The 21,128-nt window shown below is 44.8% G+C and overlaps 1 protein-coding gene across 2 annotated transcripts in view; it reads left to right on the top strand.

The window, feature by feature from the left end:
- Nucleotides 1-20,854, top strand: part of LOC120026326 (breakpoint cluster region protein-like) — a 118,154-nt gene extending 97,300 nt beyond the window's left edge. Inside the window, exons 15-24 of one of the 2 annotated variants that reach the window (XM_038971165.1) lie at nt 1,779-1,853; nt 3,929-4,026; nt 5,128-5,259; nt 7,780-7,839; nt 8,060-8,169; nt 11,713-11,852; nt 12,499-12,633; nt 18,663-18,768; nt 19,334-19,496; nt 19,579-20,854. In XM_038971165.1, coding sequence (XP_038827093.1) covers nt 1,779-1,853; nt 3,929-4,026; nt 5,128-5,259; nt 7,780-7,839; nt 8,060-8,169; nt 11,713-11,852; nt 12,499-12,633; nt 18,663-18,768; nt 19,334-19,496; nt 19,579-19,668 — 1,109 coding nt within the window. In that variant the 3' untranslated portion in view covers nt 19,669-20,854. The remainder of the gene's footprint in view (nt 1-1,778; nt 1,854-3,928; nt 4,027-5,127; nt 5,260-7,779; nt 7,840-8,059; nt 8,170-11,712; nt 11,853-12,498; nt 12,634-18,662; nt 18,769-19,333; nt 19,497-19,578) is intronic. The other variant, XM_038971166.1, reaches the window with a different exon arrangement.
- The last annotated feature ends 274 nt before the right edge of the window (nt 20,855-21,128 follow it).

The following is a 21,128-nucleotide window of genomic DNA, read 5'->3' on the forward strand; positions in this document are numbered from 1 at the left end:
TTGAGGTTTATGTTTTAGTGAATAATTTGTCCAAAATACAATGCTTTTAGTTTTTGAAATATTTAGGATTAACTTATTCCTTGCTACCCATTCTGAAACTAACCGCAGCTCTTTGTTAAGTGTTGCAGTGATTTTACTCACTGTTGTAGCTGATGTGTATAGTGTTGCGTCATCCGCATACATAGACACACTGGCTTTACTCAAGGCCAGTAGAATGTCATTAGTAAAGATTGAAAAAAGTAAGGGGCCAGCTGCCCTCGGAAATTCTTCATTCTACCTGGATTATGTTGGAGAGGCTTCCATTAAAGAACACCCTCTGTGTTCTGTCAGACAGGTAACTCTTTATCCACAATACAGCAGGGGGTGTAAAGCCATAACACATATGTTTTTCCAGTAGCAGACTATGATCGATAATGTCAAAATCCACACTGATGTCTAAAACAGCTCCCACAATCTTTTTATCATCAATTTCTCTCAGCCAATCATCAGTCATTTGTGTTAGTGCCGTGCTTGTTGAATGTCCTTCCCTATAAGCGTGCTGAAAGTCTTTTGTCAATTTGTTTACAGTAAAATGGCATTGTATCTGGTTAAACACCATTTTCTCCAAAAGTTTACTAAGGGTTGGTACCAGGCTGATTGGTCGGCTATTTGAGCCAGTAAAGGGGGCTTTACTATTCATGGGTAGCGGAATGACTTTAGCTTCCCTCCAGGCCTGAGGGAACACACTTTTAGATTGAAAATATGTCAAATTGGAGTGGCAATATCATCCTCTATTATCCTCAGTAATTTCCCAACCAAGTTGTCAGACCCCGGTGGCTTGTCATTGTTGATTGACAACAATCATTTTTTCACTTCTTCCACACTCACTTTACGGAATTCAAAATGACAATGCTTGTCTTTCATAATTTGGTCAGATATACTTGGATGTGTAGTGTCAGCGTTTGTTGCTGGCATGTCATGCATAAGTTTGCTAATCTTACCAATGAAAAAACATTAAAGTAGTTGTCAATATCAGTGTGTTTTGTGATGAATGAGCCATCTGATTTAATGATAGAGCTGAGTTTGCCTTTTGGCCCAAAATGTAATTGAAGGTGCTCCAAAGCTTTTTGCTATCATTCTTTGTCATTTACCTTTGTTTCATGGTGTAGATTAGTTTCTAGAGTGAAGAAAATAGAGTTATTTTGGGCTCTTTATAGTTTCATTCAGCATTCCAATGTTAACATGGATCTACAGGTAATTGCCACTGCCAAAATAAAGGAAACGCCAACATAAAGTGTCTTAATAGGGTGTTAAGACACCAGAACAGCTTCAATGTCACTTGGCATAGATTCTACAAGTGTCTGGAACTTTATTGGGGGATGAAACACCATTCTTCCATGAAAAATTCCATAATTTGGTGTTTTCTTGATGGTGGTGAAAAAGGCGATTTCAGGCGCTGCTCCAGAATCTCCCATCAGTGTTCAGATCTGGTGACTGAGACACACACACACCATTTAAACCCCCTATACTCCTCTGAGACCCCCCTTTTAAAGTCACTGAGATCTCTTCTTCTAGCCATGGATGTCAAAATAATGGGCAACTGGGCATTTTATACATGACCCCTGAGCATGATGCCATGTTAATTGCTGAATTAACTCAGGAAACACACCTGTGTGGAAGCACCTGCTTTCAGTATACATTGTATCCCTCATTTACTCAAGTGTTTCCTTTATTTTGGCAGTTACCTGTATCTTCCATTCTTCTCTAAGCCTTCATCTCTCTTCCTTGTGTTTTTCCAGAGGATGAATCCCCTGGCCTCCATGGATTCCTGAATGTAATCGTCCACTCTGCCTCGGGCCTCAAACAGAGCTTGAGTGAGTGACCCTCCACCGAGAAGTGCCTCTACACTGTACATACTTTACAGGAGTAATAACACAGGCATTAGCCTGCGCCCCAAATGGCACGCTAATCCCTTTATAGTGCACTTCTCTGGTCAAAGTAGTACACTATATAGGGAATAGGGTGTAATTTCAGACACACCCTTACTCTAAGCTTATACAGGGGCCACAGCTGTTCTGTAAAACACAACTGTTCTGGTGAATGTCATATAATTTGATAGAGGTTACTTCAACATATATTTCATGTGATTTTGTAATAACATTGTTATAAAATTGTTCTCATCAACAGTAGTATGCTTTACGTTTATGACAGTTCATTTAAAGAGGGTATCATATTGAGATCACAGAGAGAACTTTTCCTGACCAAAATGGCAGATTTTTTTGTTGCTAGGATGCCAATGTCCATTTTACTGTTCTATTTACTTTTGTGGTGTATCGTCATAGAGACCACTACTAGTCGTAGTCTTTTGGGTGAATCTACAGTTGAAGTCGGAAGTTTACATACACTTAGGTTGGAGTCATTAAAACTCGTTTTTTCATCAACTCCACAAATTTCTTGTTAACAAACTATAGTTTTGGCAAGTTGGTTAGGACATCTACTTTGTGCATGACACAAGTAATTTTTCCAACAATTGTTTAGACAGATTATTTAACTTATAATTCACTATCACAATTCCAATGGGTCAGAAGTTTACATACACTAAGTTGACTGTGCCTTTAAACAGCTTGGAAAATTCCAGAAAATGATGTCATGGCTTTAGAAGCTTGTGATAGGCTAATTGACATCATTTGAGTCAATTGGAGGTGTACCTGTGGATGCATTTCAAGGCCTACCTTCAAACTCAGTGCCTATTTGCTTGACATGATGGAAAAATCAAAAGAAATCAGCCAAGATCTCAGAAAAAAAATTGTAGACCTCCACAAGTCTGGTTCATCTTTGTGAGCAATTTCCAAAAGCCTGAAGGTACCACATTCATCTGTACAAACAATAGTACGCAAATCAATCCCAGAACAACAGCAAAGGACCTTGTGAAGATGCCGGAGGAAACGGGTACAAAAGTATCTATATCCACAGTAAAACGAGTCCAATATCGACATAACCTGAAAGGCCACTCAGCAAGGAAGAAGCCACTGCTCCAAAACCGCCGTAAAAAAGCCAGACTACAGTTTGCAACTGCACATGGGGACAAAGATTGTACTTTTTGGAGAAATGTCCTCTGGTTTGATGAAAAAAAAAATAGAACTGTTTGGCCATAATGACCATCGTTATGTTTGGAGGAAACAGTGGGATGCTTGCAAGCGGAAGAACACCATCCCAACCGTGAATCATGGGGGTGGCAGCATCATGTTGTGGGGGTGCTTTGCTGCAGGAGGGACTGGTGCACTTCACAAAATAGATGGTATCATGAGGGAGGAAAATTATGTGGATATATTGAAGCAACATCTGAAGACATCAGTCAGGAAGTTAAAGCTTGGTTGCAAATGGGTCTTCCAAATGGACAATGACCCCAAGCATACTTCCAAAGTTGTGGCAAAATGGCTTAAGGACAACAAAGTCAAGGTATTGGAGTGGCCATCACAAAGCCCTGACCTCAATCCTATATAACATTTGTGGGCAGAACTGAAAAAGTGTGTGCGAGCAAGGAGGCCTACAAACCTGACCCAGTTACACCAGCTCTGTCAGGAGGAATGGACCAAATTCACCCAACTTATTGTGGGAAGCTTGTGGAAGGCTACCCGAAATGTTTGACCCAAGTTAAACAATTTAAAGGCCATGCTACCAAATGCTAATTGAGTGCATGTAAACTTCTGACCCACTGGGAATGTGATGAAAGAAATAAAAGCTGAAATAAAATCATTCTCTCTACTATTATTCTGGCATTTCACATTCTTAAATAAAGTGGTGATCCTAACTGACCTAAGACAGGGAATTTTTACTAGGTATGAATGTCAGGAATTGGAAAAACTGAGTTTAAATATATTTGGCTAAAGTGTATGTAAACTTCCGACTTCAACTGTACCTGTGACTGCATCTCCTCTTCTCCTCTCAGATCTGTACTGCACGTTAGAGGTGGACTCCTTTGGCTACTTTGCGAACAAAGCCAAGACGCGGGTGTATCGCTATACCACAGAGCCCAAATGGAACGAGGTAAGAACTTGTACTGGTATTACCAGACATATGCAGAGTACAGTATCTGCATTTTCTGGGTACTACCAAGACCAAGACATCTGGTGTTGTGATGTAATAGTGTCTTAATGAGAAAGCCGTATGGCCTCTTCAGTAAGGAGGTAATGGCAGAAAGCACACAAACACACCCACACAAAGTCGTCACGTATTACGTTGCTGGATGTCAGAGCCAAACACAAAGTGCTTGTGCGTCATGAGAGCTATGAGAGCGCACACAACAGTTTTAAAACACAATTGGTGAATTTGTTTATCTGCAGCAGGAATTTTCCATCAGGCCCAAGGAACGGCTGCTGCTTCTGCTGCTTAATTACATTGCTCAGCAAAGTGGAAATAGTTTTAGCTAATGAGGAGCTTCTGATGATGACTCATGTCTGTGGAAATGTTAATGGAATGTGTTGTGGCCCCTAACCGTGTGGAAACCATATACAGTGTGTTCTTTTACATAACTAACGGGAATCTCCGTCAGCTGTGCTGTCTGCTGTTGACAATACGTTCACATTTACAGCACTTAACTGATAACGTGTACACTCTTAGAAAAATGTGCTATCTAGAACCAAAAAGGATTCTACATGGAACCAAAAAGTGTTCTCCTATGTGGACAACCAAAGAGTTTTCTAAGAGTGTACAGATCAACCTTATTGAGCATCTCTTGGAAGAGACTTTCATGCCATCCTCATTGAAAGACATATAAAGACTAAAAGCTGCATCTCTGCCTCCGTCTGCTCTCTTACTAGAGTCCCACAGTAGATGGGCATCATCCTCACCAGTCCTGAAACCCCTAATGCTTTACATTGGTCCTTCGAGAAATGACTGTAAAACTACTTTAGGCAGTCTGTGGTCTCTGTGGCATTTTCTCTCCTAACGTGTCTGTTTCTCTCTCTCTCTCTCTCTCTCTGTCTGTCTCTCTCTTTGTCTCTCTCTCTGTCTCTCTCTCTCTGTCTGTCTCTCTCTCTCTGTCTCTCTGTCTCTCTCTCTGTCTCTCTCTCTGTCTCTCTATCTCTCTCTCTCTCTCTCTCTCTCTCTCTCTCTCTGTCTCTCTCTGTGTCTCTCTCTCTGCTCCAGGAGTTTGAGATAGACATGGAGGGCTCTCAGACCCTGAGGCTGCTGTGTTATGAGAAGAGCTACAACAAGACCAAGCAGAACAAAGAGGACGGAGACAGCACCGACCGCATCATCGGCAAAGGACAGATCCCGGTACGTCATCACCTTCACGCTGTTATGTCACCATAGTAACATAGCCTGATGACGTTATGGTTATGATAGTGTGGTGAGATTGTGGTCCGAATGTCCTAGATGTGGACTAAACACTGCTGAGTGCTCAGCTGATTTAATTCATGAATTAGCTAATTATGTGAGTAGTAGGATAGACTGTCTACAATGATTAGATGTGTAAATTGCAGAATTAGAACCTGCAAAAAGGTATCTAATAGGTAAATAGCCCTGACTAGCTCTAGTCATAACCCAACTGAGCTTCAGAACCAGATAGTTGATCCAATAACCTGTGAAAAGCTGTAGAGAGACCGAGGACAAAACTTGGATTGGGTCATTATCAGGAGCTATGAGTTGAGTGAACTGCTCTTCTTTGCTTTTATTTATTTAATAAGGTTTTTTGCTTTGAGAATGTATGTTAGAGGGTACAGTATCAGCCCATCTTCACTGTGGTTGAATCAGGGTCCATAATTAATGTGTTCTTCCTGTAAATATCATGTGCCTCTGAGTCTGTCCCAAGGGTAACCAGATCTGGTGTGTGTGCGTTCACGTCTCTTTTTGCATGTGGGTGGTGAGGGATGGAGTGCTGGATAGGGCCTGGTAGGATTTTTGTACATAGACCTTCATGTTTCAAGGAAAGGCAGGTGAATAAAGACATTGGTTAGTGTATCAGAGCCATGGAGCCTCTGCTTTGATCTGGTCCACGTCCTGGGGGGGGTGTACTGTTCCCTATCCCCCCCATTTGGACAGGTGTGTGTGTGTAAACCTTTCAGTATTCAGTGATGTCCAATAACAGACTCAGTTACCCGGCCAGGGGCAGTCTTATAGGGTGTAGTTGCCCCCAAAAACGAGTTAAGTTTTGCAATTTCACGAGGTGTTAATGTTGGGGAAGATGTAGCTGATCCTGGATCTGTATCTAGGGGGAAACTATACCCTAGAGAAGTGCCATTCATGGTGGCTGGAGACAGATAGTGAGTTCTTCTCTGGTTTGTCAAAATCAATCAAACCAAATTGTATTTGTCACGTGCACCGAATACAACAGGATGAAGACTTGAAATACTTACTGCTTAGTGGTTACCATGGTAACTGTGATAATTGCCATGCCAACTGTGATGGTGGTTAAAAAATGTGTTATCAAACTGTGTGAATGCTCATCAACACAAAATCATCCCCTACCCCAGTCTGTACATACTGTACCATGTGTTTGCTTATGGATCACTGTGTTCTCTCATCCTCTGATGTATGTGCTATGTTGCTCAGTAGTCTTCTAATACATAGCTTCATAATGATGGAGAGAGACCAAGTCCCCCGGCGGTTCACACACAAACACACACAGCAGTAGGCCAATGTTGCCAAAGCTGAGCAGCTTTGTATGAAAGCCCCAGCTGATGATTCAGATAAACTTTTCATCCAAACACACATACAGAGGGTGGGAATTTGGCACACTGGGCTGGGCTCGCTAGGCAGGGTGTAGTGGGGGGAGGGGGTCACCCAGTGAAGAGAGGGGTTGGTAGGGTTACCCAAGGCTTGGCTGAAGGCCACTGGGGGGATGGTGCATTTTACAGCTTACACCGAAACTAACTTAAGCATAGGGATTAGCTGTAACTAATAGAGAAGAAAGGAGGAGAGAGGGAAGAAAAGGAGGAGGGGGGATAATGCAGAAGAGAGGGGACAAGACCGAGAGAGGTGCATAAAGAAGCGGTCGTCCTGTAGTGCAATCCACACCTGTGTGTATGAGGACGTACTTTAGCTTGTGATCCTCACACACTTCTCAGAGCGAGCGTGGCAGGTGTGTGTAGGGTGAAACAGCTTTCCTGGACCACTGGAGATCATTATCGACTGGGCTGTTAGGCTACACACAGAGACAGGATACACACCTACTGAGACTACAGCTCTACTGACGGAGGAAATGAAAGAAAGAAAGAGGAACAAAAGAGAAAGAGGAGGAGAAAAGAATGAGAGGGTCAGTATGGGCCTGATAGGAGCATCTACCACCAACTCCCTCATACCACAGAACATGTACACTAGACTGAAGCCAACTGGGTAAAGAATATCTTACTAGTTTGGAGACTTTGTCAGTCTCTCTACACAGAGATCCATGACAGGTGAAGTAGTTGAGGACAGAGGAGATGGGATGCAAGGCCTGCACACTGTTGGCCAGACACTGCAGCAGTGTCAGTGTGGAGGACACTATGGAGAGGAGAGGGGACAGGAGGTCTCCTGCCTGGGGCGACCTACTGCGGGGGGGGTCAGAGCCATGGAGGTGTGTATGCAGTGCCCTGCTGAGATGCATGGTAACCCCACTCACTGATAGGACAACTGATGTTCAATAGTTTGACAGAAACAAATGATATATACGGGGAGGGGAATTTGGCAAGTGTGCGTGTGTGTGCATTGATGATGGTAGCCTAATGTTGGTGTTTTCTTGTCTGTATGTGTGTTTGAGTCTGTTAGTGTCTGTGTGTATTGGTGTACTAACCAACCATCTGGTTTTTCTCCCTCCAGCTTGATCCCCAGACGCTCCAAGCCAAAGACTGGCAGAGAACGGTCATCCCCATGACCGGGGTGAGTGTGTGTGTGAGTGTGTCGGCACCGTTAAAAGGAGGAGTCTGTGTTTGTGCCATGCCATGTGATCCTATAAATGTTGGTTGTTAACTCTTATCCTTAACTCTTATCCTTAACTCTTATCCTTAACTGATCTGCTTCTTATCTTTACTAACTAACCATCTGTTGTCATTGTAAACTGGTTTAAACTGTCATTTCACCCTTTCTCCCATTGCTCCAGATGGAGGTAAATCTTTCTATGAAGTTTACCAGCCGAGAGTTCAGTCTGAAGAGGATGCCGTCACGGAAACCCATGGGCGTGTTCGGAATCAAGATTTCCACAGTGACCAAGTGAGTTCAATATTCCCCTCATATAAATATATCCTGAACACACTCTCTGACCACCTACAGTTGATGTCAGAAGTTTACATACACTTAGGTTGGAGTCATTAAAACTCGTTTTTTCAACCACTCCACAAATGTCTTGTTAACAAACTATAGTTTTGGCAAGTTGGTTAGGACATCTACTTTGTGCATGACACAAGTAATTTTTCCAACAATTGTTTACAGACAGATTATTTCACTTATAATTCACTGTATCACAATTCCAGTGGGGTCAGAAGTTTACATACACTAAGTTGACTATGCCTTTAAACAGTTTGGAAATATCCAGAAAACAGCTTGGAAAATTCCAGAAAACGATGTCATGGCTTTAGAAGCTTCTGATAGGCTAATTGACATAATTTGAGTCAATTGGAGGTGTACCTGTGGATGTATTTCAAGGCCTACCTTCAAACTCAGTGCCTCTTTGCTTGACATGATGGGAAAATCAAAAGAAATCAGCCAAGACCTCAGAAAACAAATTGTAGACCTCCACAAGTCTGGTTCATCCTTGCGAGCAATTTCCAAATGCCAGAAGGTACCACGTTCATCTGTACAAACAATAGTACGCAAGTATAAACACCATGGGACCACCCAGCCGTCATAACGCTCAGGAAGGAGATGCGTTCTGTCTCCTAGAGATGAACGTACTTTGGTGCGAAAAGTGCAAATCAATCCCAGAACAACAGCAAAGGACCTTGTGAAGATGCCGGAGGAAACAGGTACAAAAGTATCTATATCCACAGTAAAACGAGTCCTATATTAACATAACCTGAAAGGCCGCTCAGCAAGGAAGAAGCCACTGCTCCAAAACCGCCATAAAAAAGCCAGACTACGGTTTTCAACTGCACATGGGGACAAAGATTGTACTTTTTGGAGAAATGTCCTCTGGTCCGATGAAAAACAAATGGAACTGTTTGGCCATAATGACCATCGTTATGTTTGGAGGAAAAAGGAGGAGGCTTGCAAGCCGAAGAACACCATCCCAACCGTGACGCATGGGGGTGGCAGCATCATGTTGTGGGGGTGCTTTGCTGCAGGAGGGACTATTGCACTTCACAAAATAGATGGCATCATGAGGGAGGAAAATGTGGATATATTGAAGCAACATCTCAAGACATCAGTCAGGAAGTTAAAGCTTGGTCGCAAATGGGTCTTCCAAATGGACAATGACCCCAAGCATACTTCCAAAGTTGTGGCAAAATGGCTTAAGGACAACAAAGTCAAGGTATTGGAGTGGCCATCACAAAGCCCTGACCTCAATCCTATAGAAAATTTGTGAGCAGAACTGAAAAAGCGTGTGTGAGCAAGAAGGCCTACAAACCTGAATCAGTTACACCAGCTCTGTCAGGAGGAATGGGCCTAAATTCACCCAACTTATTGTGGGAAGCTTGTGGAAGGCTACCCGAAAGGTTTGAGCCAAGTTAAACAATTTAAAGGCCATGCTACCAAATGCTAATTGAGTGTATGTAAACTTCTGACCCACTGGGAATGTGATGAAAGAAATAAAAGCTTAAATAAATCATTCTCTCTTCTATTATTCTGACATTTCACATTCTTAAAATAAAGTGGTGATCCTAACTAGCCTAAGACAGGGAATTTTTACTATGATTAAATGTCAGAAATTGTGAAACTGAGTTTAAATCTATTTGGCTCAGGTATATGTTAACTTCTGACTTCAACTGTATATGGTAACCATGCAGAAAGCCTGCTGTAACACAGCCAGAGAATCTCTCTGAGGAAAGGAGGAGGGAGAAGATGGGGAGGAGAGGAGGGAGGTAGAGGGACGGACAGGACCCCCTGTGGAGATTGTGAGCCTTTCAATCCAGATAATCCCAACTACATTCCCATGTCACCACTCACTCACTCCCCCATGCACCAGCCCTGGTCAGGAACTGATCTGTTCCCCTTCTTCAGTCTGATAAGAGATCACAAAAAGTCTGGCAAAGCATCTGGCAAACCTCAGATTTTTCCCAAATGGCACCCTACTCCCTATATAGTGCACCACTTTTGACCAGAGCTCTATGGGCCATGGTCAAAGGTAGTACACTATGTAAGGAGGAAGGTGCCATTTGGGACACTACCCTGAGAATAGCAAAGCAACAAAGGAGCGATTTGGTTGGTTTTTACAGAAGGGAAATGTCATTGATAAGAAGACAATTGGGGGGGGGGGGGGGGGGGGGGGGGGGTCTTTACTGGAAAATACACACAAGCTCTGAGGCCCTAGGCATACAATTAGTATTTAGTTAGTCTAGAATCATACCAGACACTAATACAGACCTGTACACTATACTTGCTTAGGGTAAATGAGGGAAATACCTCCCAGGTTGACCTAGTTCATGTATACTGAATATACTGTGTAAGTCTGACCTAGTTCATGTATACTGAATATACTGTGTAAGTCTTTGAATCTTGAGTGGTTGTAATTTAGTCCTAAATCAATATAAACAAAGATGTTACTCTTAACGTGCCTTTTTGCCTTGTATGTCCCTCCACCACTAGATCTCCCTTTTGCAGCAGTTAGATAGATAGTGATCTTTTATGATCTTGTAAGTATTATTGGTTGTGGCTACTACTACTCTACATAGACTCCTATGTGTGCACACTTTGGTGATGCATACTTTGGTAGTGTCTATCTATGGAGAGACTGTCTTAATGGCCCTTGGCATGGGGCACTGAGCAGGCACCTGGCAGGCGGTGTACCCATCCTCAGACAGTCCCTCAGTTGTCCCCTGGCCTCACCTGGCATGGCCTGGCAGCATGCTCTGCAAGGCGGTTGGCAGCAGCGGCACTGTCACTATGGGCAGTAGGCTCAGGGTAGAGTGGTCAGTGGGCACACAGACAGACAGAGGGGAGTGTGGGAGAGAGAGAGAGAGCAGTTGAGGTTAGGTTTGTTGCCAATGTTGGTGAGTGACGCTAATGAGGATTGCTAGTAACGAGAGGACTAATAAGGTTAAACAGCATGGCCAGTTAAGGCTGGAGAGACAGCATGTCACCAATAACACCAACAGAGAACAAACATCACTGCAGAGCTGCCTGCCACTGCCAGCTCGACCTGCGCGCTGTAGTCCGTGAACTCACAACAACACACACAGCGGTAGTTGTGCATTTTGTCGCCATGATAATAATAAACATGATAAAGTACGAAGTCAATGTGTGTTTATATTTTGCATTCACATACTACAACAATGCAGCGACAGCCAGCAGTACACCTCATTGTCAGTGGGAATGTTTTTTGTTGTTTTAATAATTGCTCACACATTTTTGATACTATTACATTTAAAGATGCAATTAGTGTGCAACTGTGCATCCAACAGAAAAATATCCCCATGGTATGTTATTACTTAATTGTCTGTCTGTCTGTCTGTCTGTCTGTCTGTCTGTCTGTCTGTCTGTCTGTCTGTCTGTCTGTCTGTCTGTCTGTCTGTCTGTCTGTCTGTCTGTCTGTCTGTCTGTCTGTCTGTCTGTCTGTCTGTCTGTCTGTCTGTCTGTGTGTGTATTTCCCCATGCCAGACGGGAGCACTCCAAGGTGCCCTATATCGTCAGACAGTGTCTGGAGGAGATTGAGCGGAGGGGGATGGAGGAGGTGGGCATCTACCGGGTCTCAGGGGTAGCTACAGACATCCAGGTCCTGAAGGCTGCCTTCGACACCAGTGAGTACCAAGGCCTTACTTCCCCCTGGCTCCCCCTCTTAATAAAGCCCTGGAAGTGGGAATAGGCTACAGTATAGCATATGGCATACTCTCTGTGGACTTTCTGTAGCTTGGTGGAACCAGCCTTGATACGTGAAGTGAAATACAGTAATGAATGCGGCAATCAGGCCGCTTCCATCAGGCTGGTTCCATCAGGCTAGCCTCTCTGTGCACTCCCTTGTAAATTCAAGTCTATTGGACTGACTACTGTAGAATCAATGTGTCTTACCCTGCTCTGTCCCCTAGGTCAACTTCTGATTATGGTGCTCCGTTGTTGGGAATCATGGGTACATTTTCCATATGTCAAGTGCTTAACCCAGTTTATTTTCTTGTGTAGGCTTACTAATTCCTATGTGTGGGTGTGCTAGTGTTAGCATTTTGTGTATTTGTGTGCGTGTGTAGGAACGTTTGTGTGTGCACTCGTGTGTGGTGATTTCTCTGATTATGACATTTACAGCTTAGTTTGGGGGGTATGTTGCGTTCTCAGCCAATGTCTTACTGCCAATGATCTGAAGTGCAGTGTGTTTTTGTGAATGGCCTCCCCATCCGCCGTTGCCATGGCTACACTTTCTACCTGTCTTTCTGAGCATTGCCATCTTTCCCACAGACAACAAAGACGTGTCTGTGATGATGAGTGAGATGGATGTGAACGCCATCGCCGGGACTCTGAAGCTGTACTTCAGAGAGCTGCCAGAACCCCTCTTCACTGACGACCTGTACCCCAACTTCGCAGGAGGCATTGGTCAGTCACAGGCCTTTGACAGGGCCAACAGCCACTTATACAGTACCAGTCAAAACCTACTCATTCCAGGGTTTTTCTATATTTTTACTATTTTCTACATTGTAGAATAATAGTGAAGACATCTAAACTATGAAATAACACATATGGAATCATGCAGTAACCAAAAAAGTGTACATTCTTCAAAGTAGCCACCCTTTGCCTTGATGACAGCTTTGCACACTCTTGGCATTCTCTCAACCAGCTTCATGAGGAATGCTTTTCCAACAGTCTTGAAGGAGTTCCCACATATGCTGAGCCCTTGTTGGCTGCTTTTCCTTCACTCTGCGGTGATTGTGGACGCCAGATAATCTGATGTAGCACTCCATCACTCTCCTTGGTCAAATAGCCTGGAGGTGTGTTTTGGGTCATTGTCCTGTTGAAAAACAAATGATAGTCCCAATTAAGCGCAAACCAGATGGGATGATGTATCGCTACAGAATGCTGTGGTAGCCATGCTGGTTAAGTGTCCCTTGAATTCCAAATAAATCACTGACAGTGTCACCAGCAAAGCACCTGTCACGATTGTCATAATAAGCGGACCAAGGCGCAGCGTGAGAGACATACATCTTCCTTTTATTAGACGAAGACGTACACGAAACACTCTTACAAAACTAACAAAACAATAAACGACCGTGAAGCTATAAACGAAAGTGCACACACAAGCTACTAACGTTCAACATAGACAATTACCCACAAACACCTAAAGCCTATGGCTGCCTTAAATATGGCTCCCAATCAGAGACAACAATAAACAGCTGTCTCTGATTGAGAACCAAACCAGGCAACCATAGACTTTCCTAAACACCTACACTGAACACAACCCCATACATACTACAAAACCCCCTAAACAATACACACACCCTAAACTAGACAAAACACACAAATATCCCCCATGTCACACCCTGACCTAACTAAACTAATAAAGAAAATCAATATAACAAAGGCCAGGGTGTGACAGTACCCCCCCCCCCCCCCCCCCCCCCAAAGGTGCGGACTCCGGCCGCAAAACCTGACACAGAAGGGGAGGGTCCGGGTGGGCCTTCCTATGGTGGCGGCTCGGGTGCGGGACGTGGACCCCCCTCCACCATAGTCACTACCCGCTTTGGTGGCGCCTCTGGAACGGCGAGTCCCGGACTGAATACCATCCCATAGGGCGCCACTGGACGGAGGGGCAGCTCCGGACTGAGGGGCAGCTCCGGACTGAGGGGCAGCTCCGGACTGAGGGGCAGCTCCGGACTGAGGGGCAGCTCATGACTGGCAGATGGCTCTGGCGGATCCTGGCTGGCTGGCTCTGGCGGATCCTGGCTGGCTGGCTCTGGCGGATCCTGGCTGGCTGACGGCTCTGGCTGGTCATGGCTGGCTGACGGCTCTGGCTGGTCATGGCTGGCTGACGGCTCTGGCTGGTCATGGCTGGCTGACGGCTCTGGCTGGTCATGGCTGGCTGACGGCTCTGGCTGGTCATGGCTGGCTGACGGCTCTGGCTGGTCATGGCTGGCTGACGGCTCTGGCTGGTCATGGCTGGCTGACGGCTCTGGCTGGTCATGGCTGGCGGAAGGCTCTGGCTGCTCCTGTCTGGCGGAAGGCTCTGGCTGCTCCTGTCTGGCGGAAGGCTCTGGCTGCTCCTGTCTGGCGGAAGGCTCTGGCTGCTCCTGTCTGGCGGAAGGCTCTGGCTGCTCCTGTCTGGCGGAAGGCTCTGGCTGCTCCTGTCTGGCGGAAGGCTCTGGCTGCTCCTGTCTGGCGGAAGGCTCTGGCTGCTCCTGTCTGGCGGAAGGCTCTGGCTGCTCCTGTCTGGCGGAAGGCTCTGGCTGCTCCTGTCTGGCGGACGGCTCTGGCTGCTCCTGTCTGGCGGACGGCTCTAGCGGCTCCTGTCTGGCGGACGGCTCTAGCGGCTCATGACAGACGGGCGGCTTTGAAGGCTCAGTACAGACGGGCGGCTTTGAAGGCTCAGTACAGACGGGCAGTTCATGCGGCGCTTGGCAGACGGACAGTTCAGACGGCGTTGGGCAGACGGGCAGTTCAGGCGCCGCTGGGCAGACGGGCAGTTCAGGCGCCGCTGGGCAGACGGGCAGTTCAGGCGCCGCTGGGCAGACGGCAGACTCTGGCCGGCTGAGACGCACTGTAGGCCTGGTGCGTGGTGCCGGAACTGGAGGTACCGGGCTAAGGACACGCACCTTCAGGCTAGTGCGGGGAGCAGCAACAGGACGCACAGGACTCTGGAGGCGCACAGGAGGCTTGGTGCGTGGTGTAGGCACTGGTGGTAATGGGCTGGAGACACGCACCACAGGGCTAGTGCGTGGAGGAGGAACAGGGCTCTGGAGACGCACAGGAGGCTTGGTGCGTGGTGCCGGTACTGGTGGTAATGGGCTGGAGACACGCACCACAGGGCTAGTGCGTGGAGGAGGAACAGGGCTCTGGAGACGCACATTAGGCCTAGTGCGTGGTGCCGGAACTGGTGGTACCGGGCTGGATGAGTGCAAGAAGCAGGAACAGGACACACCGGGTTGTGAAGGTGTACTGGAGACCTGGTGTGTATAGCCGGCATCAAGTCTTCCGGAACTTTAACACAAGTTTCAGGCTGAGTACGAGGAACTGACACAGGTGGCATCGGACAGCTAACACGCTCCTCAGGGAGAATGCCATGCATACTCTGCCAAACCAACAGCTCTCTCTCTTCACTCTCCTCCAATTTCGTCAACAACTCCTCGAATGTCTCATAATCTCCCCTTCGTTCACTCTCCTCCAATCTGTCCAATAACTCCTCGACAATCTCAGACTCACCCCTCAACTTCGCCGACTGCTCCAAGTGCCCCCCCCCCCCCAATAATTTTTTTGGGCTGTCTCTCGGGCTTCCTACCGTGTCGCCGTGCTGCCTCCATCTCTGCCTTGGGGCGGTGATATTCCCCTGGCTGTGCCCAGGGTCCTCTCCCGTCTAGGATTTCCTCCCACGTCCAGGAGTCTTGACATCGCTGCTGCTGCTTTTTACCACGCTGCTTGGTCCTGGTTTGGTGGGTAATTCTGTCACGATTGTCATAATAAGCGGACCAAGGCGCAGCGTGAGAGACATACATCTTCCTTTTATTAGACGAAGACGTAACACGAAACACTCTTACAAAACTAACAAAACAATAAACGACCGTGAAGCTATAAACGAAAGTGCACACACAAGCTACTAACGTTCAACATAGACAATTACCCACAAACACCTAAAGCCTATGGCTGCCTTAAATATGGCTCCCAATCAGAGACAACAATAAACAGCTGTCTCTGATTGAGAACCAAACCAGGCAACCATAGACTTTCCTAAACACCTACACTGAACACAACCCCATACATACTACAAAACCCCCTAAACAATACACACACCCTAAACTAGACAAAACACACAAATATCCCCCATGTCACACCCTGACCTAACTAAACTAATAAAGAAAATCAATATAACAAAGGCCAGGGTGTGACAGCACCATCACACCTCCTCTTCCATGCTTCACGTGCGAACCACACATGTGGAGATTAGAGGTCGTCCGATTAATCTGCATGGCCGATTAATTATGGGCGATTTCAAATTTTCATAACAATCGGTAATCAGCCTTTTTGGATGCCGATTATGGCCGATTACATTACAATACACGGAGAGACTGCGTGGCAGGTTGACCACCTGTTACGCGAGTGCAGCATCAAAAGGACCTTGTGGCTGCAAGGAGCCAAGGTAAGTTGCTAGCCAGCATTAAACTTATCTTATAAAAAACAATAAATATTTACATAATCACTAGTTAACTACACATGGTTGATGATATTACTAAGTTAACTAGCTTGTTCTGCGTTGCATATAATCAATGCGGTGGCTGTTAATTTATTATCGAATCACAGCCTACTTCAACTTCGCCAAACGGGTGATGATTTAACAAAAGCGCACTCGCGAAAAAAGCACAATCGTTGCAACCATAACCATAAACATAACCATAAACCTAACCATAAACATCAATGCCTTTCTTAAAATCAATACACAAGTATATTTTTTTAAACCTGCATATGTAGTTAAAATAAATTAATGTTAGCAGGCAATATTAACTAGGGAAATTGTGTCACTTCTCTTGCGTTCAGTGCAAGCAGAGTCAGGGTATATGCAGCAGTTTGGGCCACCTGGCTCGTTGCGAACTGTTGAAAGGCCATTTATTCCTAACAAAGAACGTAATTAATTTGCCAGAATTTTACATAATTATGACATAACATTGAAGGTTGTGCAATGTAACAGCAATATTTAGACTTAGGATTGCCACCCGTAACGGTTCCGTATTTCACTGAAAGAATAAACGTTTTGTTTTCGAAATGATTGTTTCCGGATTTGACCATATTAATGACCAAAGGGTCATATTTCTGTGTGTTTATTATATTATAATTAAGTATATGATTTGGTAGAGCAGTCTGACTGAGCGGTGGTAGGCAGCAGCAGGCTCGTAAGCATTCATTCAAACAGCATCTCTAAGCAATGCTTGATTTTCAGCGCTGTTTATGACTTCAAGCCTATCAACCTCCGAGATTAGGCTGGCAATACTAAAGTGCCTATAAGAACATCCAATAGTCAATGGTATATGAAATACAAATGGTATAGAGAGAAATAGTCCTATAATTCCTATAATAACTACAACCTAAAACTTCTTAACTGGGAATATTGAAGACTCATGTTATAAGGAACCACTAGCTTTCATATGTTCTCATGTTCTGAGCATGGCACATATTGCACTTTTTCTTTCTTCTCCAACACTGTGTTTTTGCATTATTTAAACCAAATTGAACATGTTTCATTATTTATTTGAGACTAAATTGATTTTATTTATGTATTATATTAAGTTAAAATAAAAGTGTTCATTGTTCATTCAGGATTGTTGTAATTGTCATTTATGCACAAATATATAAAAAATCGGCCGATTAACCGGTATCAGCTTTTTTTTGTCCTCCAATAATCGGTATCGGCGTTGAAAAATCATAATCGGTCGACCTCTAGTGGAGATCATCCGTTCACCTACTCTGCGTCTCACAAAGACACGGGGTTTGGAACCAAAAATCTCAAATTTGGACTCATCAGACCAAAGGACAGATTTCCACCGGTATAATGTCCATTGCTCGTGTTTCTTGGCCAAGCAAGTCTCTTCTTCTTATTGGTGTCCTTTAGTACTGGTTTCTTTGCAGCAATTTGACCATGAAGGCCTGATTCACGCAGTCACCTCTGAACAGTTGATGTTGAGATGTCTGTTACTTGAACTCTGTGAAGCATTTATTTGGGCTGCAATCTGAGGTACAGTTTACTCTAATGAACTTATCATCTGCAGCAGAGGTAACTCTGGGTCTTCCTTTCCTGTGGAGGTCCTCATGAGAGCCAGTTTCATCATAGCAACTGCGCCTGACATTTTTTTCAAAGTTCTTGAAGTTTTCTGAATTGACTGATCTTCATGTCTTAAAGTAATGATGGACTGTTGTTTCTCTTTGCTTATTTGAGCTGTTCTTGTCATAATATGGACATAGGCCTATTTGGTAAAAGACTATCTTATGTATACCACCCCTACCATGTCACAACACAACTGATTGGCTCAAACCCATTAAGAAGGAGAGAAATTCCACAAATTAACTTTTAGCAAGGCACACCTGTTAATTGAAATATATTCCAGGTGACTACCTCATGAAGCTGGTTGAGAGAATGCCAAAAGTGTGCAAAGCTGTCATCAAGGCAAAGGGTGGCTACTTTGAAGAATCAAATATAAAATATTGATTTGTTTAACACTTTTTTTGCTTACTACATGATTCGATATGAGTTATTTCATAGTTGTGATGTCTTAACTATTATTCTAGAATGTAGAAAATAGTAAAAATAATGAAAAACCCTTGAATGAGTAGGTGTGTCCAAACTTTTGACTGGTACTGTACCTATAGTATTATCATGGTATAACTTAGCACTCAGGTTAATGTGTGAATCTCTGTCTCTCTGTCTGCAGCCCTGTCTGACAGCGTTGCCAAAGAGAGCTGCATGCTGAATCTACTGCTGTCACTGCCAGAACCCAACCTGGTCACATTTCTCTTCCTGCTGGATCACTTGAAGAGGTACACACAGACAGACACACAGTCATAGAGCTACCACAGACATAGAGCTACCACAGACATAGAGCTACCACAGTCATAGTGCTACCACAGACATAGCGCTACCACAGCCATAGAGCTACCACAGACATAGAGCTACCACAGACATAGACCTACCACAGTCATAGAGCTACCACAGACATAGAGCTACCACAGACATAGAGCTACCACAGACATAGAGCTACCACAGACATAGACCTACCACAGACATAGAGCTACCACAGTCATAGAGCTACCACAGACATAGAGCTACCACAGACATAGAGCTACCACAGACATAGAGCTACCACAGTCATAGAGCTACCACAGTCATAGAGCTACCACAGACATAGAGCTACCACAGACATAGAGCTACCACAGACATAGAGCTACCACAGACATAGAGCTATGTACAGACAAATACAGGCATTTAGAGACAAGCAGATCCCAAACTCTTTCTTTGAATAAGTAATACAGTGATTATTAGGTCCTTTCACTTGGTGTATTACCATGAGCCGCCATTCACCCTCTGTCTCTCCCTGCTCCCCAGGGTGGCTGACAAGGAGAGCATCAACAAGATGTCCCTCCACAACCTGGCCACAGTGTTTGGCCCCACCCTGCTGCGGCCTGCAGAGAAGGACAGCAAGATCCCCACCAACCCCACGCAGCCGATCAGCATGGGAGACAGCTGGTCCCTGGAGGTCATGTCACAAGTAGGTGATATAGTCTCTGTCCCTCACCCCATCCCTCTTCTTTGATATTGATGTCCCTCTAACTGTCCGTCTGTCCCTCCAGGTCCAGGTGTTGCTGTACTTCCTCCAGCTGGAGACCATCCCCACGCCGGACAGTAAGCGTCAGAGCATCCTCTTCTCCACCGAAGTGTAGAGTGTTCCACAGGTTCCCATCATGAAGACAATGGGGGAGAGAGGGTGAGATGGAGACGTCGACTCAAACTGAGTCTACAGTACAGTATGTCCATTTGGGAAGGTTACTGAGAGTGAGAATGGCCTTTGCTGGACTGTAGCAGGAGATGTATTCTGCACTGATTCTGGACATACCTTGCAGAGGGCGCCACCACCCCTCTGAGAACAAGAGGGTGGACACCAATCCTCTGTTGTACCACACATATCTGATGACGATAACGCATTAATACATCACACCCAATAGCCAGTGTGACTCTTTGTGCCTCTCTGACGCAACATATCCTCCTCTCCTCGCTCTGTCTCTTCGCTCTCATGTCGAAGCTCCACAGCTTGTGTACGGTGTACGGAATGAATGCCACTACTGAACATGCCTGCTGCAACCATAAATGAAACACTTCAATTTGAGTCTGATCAGCATGTAGGGGAAAAGAGTGTCCAAGGTTTATTTATTTTTTTGTGCTATTGGCTCCTGCTTTGTAGGCAGAAAAACAGGCCGAGCCTGCACAGCGTTGTGTTTAGCCTTTTCAAATGTTGAGTTATTTCTTAATTCACTGCTGAAGAGATTCAAACCGTATGTTTTACACATGATACATCAGGACCACAACGCTACGAGAGTTATATTGAAAAAGGAACATCTGGGTTTCTCTGAAGACTTTTAAACAGGAACATCCAGAGCTGTCAGGATCACCAGTCTATTTGTGTGTCCCAGGAATCCACCACTCACAACATCAAAAAAGTGTTTACAAGGTAAACAAGCCTTGGACAAAGGCAGAGACGGGGAGACTGCAACAAAGGCATTTGTGAAATAGGAACAGTTGACAGAAACAGATTATCTATCAATTATAATAAGACTGCCTACAGTTTGGACCATAAAGCAATTCCCCCTTTTTGTGTTCATTGTGTTTCAAGTAGTCCTCAGCTTAAATACCCAGGAAGCAATAGATGTTCTAACATAGGAGTTTGTCTGCATTCATATCCTTAGTCCGGAGATGTCCTCATGGTAACATCGGAGATCTTGCCAAAATGATCTGTTGTTTGGGATAAAATAAAACTATTGTATTTACAGATACAGTACATTATGTACATAATCCTAATGCTATAATTGTTTTATTTTACTTATTTTAACAGTGTAATGATCATTGTTATGATTATAATTTATGAAGAAGAAAAACTGGGGGGGGGGGGGCAGAAGTCTACATGTTTTTTTCTATGTGTTTGTTTTGATTTGATGAAGGTGGTATAGGTTACAGACTTGAGTCCTGGAGGTCTGAGGTGATGGGAGATCATATGCTGCCTATGTAACCAGGATGTAGCCTTGTTGTGGGAATAACTGCAGTTTTGTCGAGCCTAATGTTAGCCATTTATCCGTCATGAAGGTAAGACTCCATCTTTGAATGCCAATGTCACAACCCCTCTTCATCT

This window comes from Salvelinus namaycush, chromosome 31, assembly GCF_016432855.1.
Source record: "Salvelinus namaycush isolate Seneca chromosome 31, SaNama_1.0, whole genome shotgun sequence".
Lineage (NCBI taxonomy): Eukaryota > Metazoa > Chordata > Actinopteri > Salmoniformes > Salmonidae > Salvelinus > Salvelinus namaycush.